This window comes from Trichechus manatus, unplaced genomic scaffold (assembly GCF_000243295.1).
Source record: "Trichechus manatus latirostris isolate Lorelei unplaced genomic scaffold, TriManLat1.0 scaffold00001, whole genome shotgun sequence".
NCBI lineage: Eukaryota > Metazoa > Chordata > Mammalia > Sirenia > Trichechidae > Trichechus > Trichechus manatus.
The window spans coordinates 40,878,303-40,884,886 of NW_004443937.1; the positions used below are offsets into that span (position 1 = coordinate 40,878,303).

At 42.0% G+C, this 6,584-nt stretch overlaps 1 protein-coding gene across 1 annotated transcript in view; it reads left to right on the plus strand.

The window, feature by feature from the left end:
* The window catches only part of PTPRG (protein tyrosine phosphatase receptor type G), a 786,467-nt gene that overhangs the window by 185,194 nt on the left and 594,689 nt on the right, over positions 1-6,584 (plus strand). Inside the window, exon 2 of the mRNA XM_004368651.2 lies at positions 3,508-3,612. Within this exon, the coding sequence (XP_004368708.1) occupies positions 3,508-3,612 (105 nt within the window). The remainder of the gene's footprint in view (positions 1-3,507; positions 3,613-6,584) is intronic.

Below are 6,584 nucleotides of genomic sequence, written 5' to 3' on the forward strand. Positions count from 1 at the left end.
TCATCAGGCTCCTGGAAGGTTCCTGATGTGGGAGATTGGATTATTGGCAGGCAAATGAAGAGTGACACACATTCAGAGAGGTGAGATCTGCTGCCATCTTTGAGCAGGGCACCACTGCCTGTTTCCTACCTGGGTCAAAATCCAAGTGCAAGAGATTTGGTTGCTAGGCAACGCCTATGCTGCCCATGTTTCCGCGGCCATGACTGAACTGCTTAGAATTGGTTTTTTAGCGCTGCTCGTAACAATCCTATGAGGTTGGTATTTTTAGCTTCACTTTTCAAACAAGGAAACTGAGGCCCAACTCTATACACTAATGAAAGCCGTGTTTATTTTTCTCATGGTCAGGACATTACTTTATTCTTTGTCTTGCTACACAGACAAAGGATTATTTGAGATGATTTAGACAAATCTAACTCAAAGAAGCACACTAAACAGATACATAAAAAACTTTTCCACATGCACAGAAAACGTATAAGCCTACCAGGTATTTATTTAGCGTGGTTTAGTGGAGGAGAAACTAAACTAGGAGACTAAACCAAACCCAAACCAGTTGTCGTCAAGATGGTTCTGACTCACGGTGACCTCATGTGAGCAGAGTAGATCTGTGCTCCGCAGGATGTTCAGGGCTGGGATCTTTAGGAAACAGATCTCCAGGCCAGTCTTTGATGCTCTTCTGGGTGGGTTCAGACGGCCGTCTTTTCAGTTAGTAGCGCTTAACTGTTTGCACCACACCACCCAGGGACTCCTAGATAAGGAGACCAGGAGATGGGAGATTTTATTTTTGGTCCCTAGAAGATTCGGCTGATCAACTACGTCGGGCTCTGGATCTCTCATCTGCAAAATCGTGGATTGGATCGCATGGTACCTAAAACCTTCATTCTACTCTAAAATTGGCTAGTTACTTAGATTTTGACTTTGTCATTCAGGACCAATAACCAGATGTGCATTTACTTTTCAGATGTGTATTTGGATTTTGAAGGACCTCTGGTGGTACAGTGGTTAAGTGCTTGGCTGCTAACTGAAAGGTCAGCGGTTTGAACCCACTAGCTGCTCTGCGGGAGAAAGACCTGGTGATCTGTTCCCGTAAAGATTACAGGCTAGGAAACCCTATGGGGCAGTTCTGCTCTGTCCTTTAGGGTAGCTATGAGTCTGAATTAACTTGACAGCACACCACGAAAACAACAACATTACTGTCGTATAAGAGTCACATTTCCCTCCTAAAGGGCTCATCTCTGTGGAGCCTCTTTGTTCTTTGTGGAGAACGTGATTTCTCTTGCAGCTCGTCTTTGCAGTTGAAGTGTAAGCAGAAAGTACTTCATATTTCCTGGTTGTTCTTGATGACTGTCACCTTGTCAACAAGGTTAATACCATCCGGTGTTGTTGTTATTGTTGCTTCAGTTGACATATTTGGAATGGAGAATGTTGAGTTGGTATAGTGTTTCCCTGGTACCATCTTAATCTTAAATTGAATATACAGTTCCCCCAACCATTTTCTTTGCCTTTTAAAAACAACTTAATTTTGTTTGGGGATATTCAAATATTAACAAAGGTAGCTGGGCTGTATTGTTCGAGGTGTAATTCCATTTCGTTTTGGATTCTGGGCACCTGTGATATTTGTCTTTCTGCACGTTAGTGCATTCAGGTGTGGGCTCATCACAAAATAAATTTGCATCATGAAGTGTCTGGGAGGAGGGCTTTAAACACTGCAGCAAGCAGATGGAAGCTCTCAGGAATGGAGGAGAGTATTTTTGCTTTCATATGGCTGATTGAATTCATTTTGAGTTTTTCAAAAATACATCATTAAGTAGTGTTTCTTTTCTGAGCGTTGTTGACCTTGGAGGAGTTCTTGTTTTGTATCTTCCGATGCAACAGGTGACTATTTGTGCCCTGGAGATGTGTTGTTGTTAGGTGCTGTCAAGTTGCTCTGACTTGTAGTGACCCTAGGTACGGCAGAACAAACACTGCCGCATCCTGCACCATCCTCATGATCATTGTTAGGCTTGTACCCATTGTTGCCACTGTGTCAGTCCATCTCGTTGAGTGTCTTCCTTTATTTCACTGACCCTCCACTTTACCAAGCGTGATCACCTTCTCCAGGGAGTGGTCTCTCCTGATGGTCTCTCACCATCCTTGCTTCTGAGGAGCGTTCTGGCTGTATTTCTTCCAGGACAGATTTGTTTGTTCTTTGGGTAGTCCATGGTATAGTCAATATTCTTCATCAACACCATAATTCAAAGGCATCAATTCTTCTTCTGTCTTCCTTATTCATTGCCTAGCTTTCGCATGCATATGAGGCCATTGAGAACACCATGGTTTGGGTCAGGCACATCTTAGTCCTTAAAGAAACATCTTTGCTTTTTAACACTTTAAAGATACCTTGTGCAGATTTGCTGATTGCAGTGCGTCATTTGATTTCCTGACTGCTGCTTCCATGGGTGCTGATTGTGGATCCAAGGAAAGCAAAATCCTTGACAACTTCAGTCTTTTCTCCGTTTATCATGATGCTGCTCATTGGTCCAGTTGTGAGGATTTTTGTTTTCTACTTTGTTTTCCCAAGGATGTGGAGGATGGTATTCCACATGGGGTGTCTCCCAGGCCACACATGGTGCCACATGATCCGTGTTTGGTAGCAGAGGCCGTAGCTTTGACGCAGGGATGCTCACGTTTGGTTTCCTGGTCTGTTGCATGCGTACCTGTGTGACCTGGGACTGGTGACTTAGCATCTCCAAGCCTCACTGCCTCCATCTAGACAAGAGATGGAATGACCCCAGCTTTGCACACTGGACATATGCTATACTTGTAGATGGAACCAAGACCACAGCTTCCACATCTACTAGTTCTGTGACCTTGGGCAAGCTTAAGCTACTTATCCTCTGGAAGCTTCTGTTGGCTTATCTACAGAACATTCTGGTAATTGTATCTACTGCCTGGTGGTGTTTTGCAAGTCAAATAAGATAATGTATGTAAAGTTCTTAGTGTACCAGCTTCTTGGCACAAAGTAAAGGCTCACTGTTAGCTTTTACTAATATTAACAGTAATCATGCTAATCTCTCTGGATTCTCCTGAAGTTGATTTTTTGTAAAATAACCTATTGCCGTTGAGTCAGTTTCAACTTACAGCGACCCTGTAGGACAAAGTAGAACTGCCCATAGGGTTTCCAAGGAGTGGCTGGTGGATTCGAACTGCTGACCTTTTGGTTAGCAGCCGAGCTCTTAACCATCGCACCACCAGGGCTCCTAAGTAAGCTATATTCAGTCATCCCCCAGGTATGTGTTTCTATGATCACCCAAACTGTTGAGTCGACTCCAACTCATGGTGACCCCATCTGCATCAGAATAGAACTGTACTCCATAAGGTGTTCAGTGGCTGATTTTTTGGAAGTAGATTGCCAGGCCTTCCTTCCAGGCCACCTTTCGGTTAGCAGCCGAGTGTGTTAGCCACGTGCACCCTTCCTGTGACTCAGCGGAGTGATGACTCTGTCTCATTATGGGTCTCCCTCTCTTCCAGCATTGACAGAAGGCTATGTCGGGACCCTGCATGAGAACAGACACGGCAGCTCAGTGCAGATCCGCAGGCGCAAGGCTTCTGGCGACCCATACTGGGCCTACTCTGGTGAGTTGAATTGTTCTGATCGGGATCACACAGGCCAGTTAACATCTCATTAAACTCACTCGAAAGCACACTTTTAATCACTTTCACGCCTGAGTTCTATTTGTTCAAACCTTTTATAGTTCACTGAAAGTTGAAGTAGTCAACCGTGTTTTTCCTCAAGGTTCTAAGTGCTTTAATTTATCTCTCCCACCTGTTTTCTCAACCTGTTTTTTTTCCCTCAATTTGCATTTATTTCTGAACTTTCCTTGTTAATGAGTTATTGTTCCAAACTTGTAATTTTCCAAGAGACACAGCATTCTCTATTCTCTCTTTTTGGGTGCTGTGATTTCAGAGAGCAAAAAATAAAAGGCTAGCCTTGAGTGGCTAAATGTCTGCTAAATATTACAGAGTATAAGATGGCAAAATGGTCTATTATGCTCAAATCCAAGAAATGCAATGTTATTTTCAAATCAGAGCCTGTTGATTGAATATATTTCAGCCCTCTACTCGATGGTATTCTGCATTTCTTTTCATTTTTATTTTTTACTTCTAGCCTTTGAGCCAATGAAGAGATAGCGTTGATTACTCTGTTGACTGTTACACTGGAAATGATTTTCTTATATTTTAAGAGCCCAAAAAATAGACATACAAGAATATGCAATTCTTTCTGGATTGTACTTCTAACAACCTCTAACAAAAAATGTGATAGATGGATTGGTATTTCTAAAAGAGATTTTGGTGCTGAAAAATATATGGAAAATGTATGCTAGCTAATTAAAGAGGAAATGCTCTGGGAAGAGAGACCACTTTGGAAATTACTTTGGCACTCAGTAATTCAGATTCTTTGTACGAATCAGCTTGGAGGCATGGAGCATTAGTCTCAATAATAAATCTACATATTATGAAATGTTGTTACATATAGAACTGAAAGATATTATTTGCATAATGATGCTCTCTTTTCCATCCTGAATTTCTACCTGCAGATGCTGTTAAATTTATGTCAGTGTGAATTTATAGGCCTGATCTTTAATTACACCTTATCTATTGGCTGCTTGCATCCTTTTGTCTATTGATGAATCTCCTGCCCCTCCTGGGAGAATAGCCTATGTGTTTTGTTTTGCAGGGAGCAGACAGTGATTCCAAAGTCTTCCGTCACAACCCGTTCCTTCTCATTAGAATTATCCAATTAGAGCCTTGTTGTCACTCTTTCTGATAAATGAAGGAAATCGGGAGATGAAGACCCGAATTACATGTATATAGCGTCTTGCCAAGAAGCCCAGAGAAAATGTATCATTTTGTACCCTGTGGCTGTGATATCGGATTTACAGTTCATCAGTTTAGACTAATAATGCTGTTAGTCAGGAAATGGGAAATTATATCCCATCAGCATCTGCAGTTGCAAATGGCAGCGAAGGATTGAAAAACCCAAAACTTTTCACATTCCTTAGTTTAGAATGTATGTAAGTCATGCTGTCTTTGGGGTGGGATGATGTTTGGTGTCTTTTACCCTGGTGGACTTAAGGAGTGTCCTTCTTAGATTTCTGGGGTGCATTGTGTCTGGATTTGGGTACTGCCTGTATTAGTGGAGGGGCTCATAGTTCTAGTTCTGTGGTTGGCAAACTTTTTCTGTAAAGGGCTGGATAGTAAATATCTTTGGCTTTGCAGGCCGTATAGTCTCTGTTGCAGCTGCTCATTTCTGCCGTTGCAGCATGAGAGTAGCCGTAGACAGTACTGGAGAAATCGTATTTATCATTCCAATAACACTGTAGTCATTTAGGGAATCCCTCAGGAGGATACGGACTGGTTTGAAGAACCAGTGAAGTCACTTGCTAGGCGTAATGGAGAAAATAGTAAAAGAAGAAAAGAAAGAGACAGGTATCAAGTGACGACATTTAATCCTCATGCTTGAAATAGTTCTTCCTAAAAATTCCGCAGTACCAGTGGTTACTCCACGCAGAAGCAGTGTGATATTGGTTCTCGTGTCAAGAAGACTTGGTCCATCAGAGACTCCTTAGCATCTGGCCAGTAGACAGAGAAAGGGCAGGAAGGAGTAAGAGTTGTTGCTTGTTACTTTTGACACTTCAGACCAGCACCTTAAACCACAGCAAATCAGATGTGGGACTGGTAGCTACAGAATAAACCAAAAAAAATCACACCCATTGCCGTCGAGTCGGTTCTGACTTCTAGCCACCCCATAGGGTTTCCAAGGCTGTAAATCTCTATGGAAGCAAACTGCCACATCTTTCTCCCACAGAGCCGCTGATGGTTTCGAACCGGTGACCTTTCAGTTAGCCGTCAGTTACTTTAACCATTGCACCATCAGGGCTCCTTTAGCTACAGTATATATACACCGCTAAATATGAATGTTGATTAAAGAATGGGACTGCCAAAAGAAAGGCTGCTTCTTTGCTAGGGGAAACATTTTTAAATTTAGCGAAGATGAAGCAGGTTATTTCTGGAAGTTTTATTTAGTAGTCTTGATTTTAATCTCATGCCTCTAATTAGATGGATTTATCTTAGTTCCTCCTACGATAATGCTTGGGAGGCACGGCGTATGAGAGCATGAATTTTGGAATTATATAGACAGACCTTGGTTTCAAATCCAAGCTTTGCCACAAGTGGGATGACATTTAATTGTTCTGAGCCTCAGTTGCCCCATCTGTGAAATGGGAATGATTAATACCACGTCCCTCGTAGGGTTGTTAAGGGGATGAAATTAGATGATGTATGTGAAAAGTTTAATTTAGTTTCTGGAATAAAGTAAGTAATATTACTTGTTGCTGCTTTTGACACTATGCTTACTGTTTCTGCTGCTGCTGTTGATGTTGTTATTATTGGAATTCTCAATGGATAGCCACAAGGGACAGTGGTTGATCACTAGATAATAGTGAAAGCTCAGCAAGTTGGGTTTTAAAATCTGTGATTCACAAGGGTTTCCTGTATGGGATTTGGGAATGAGTGTCAAGCAAAACGATTCTCAAGTCCAGAGGTTG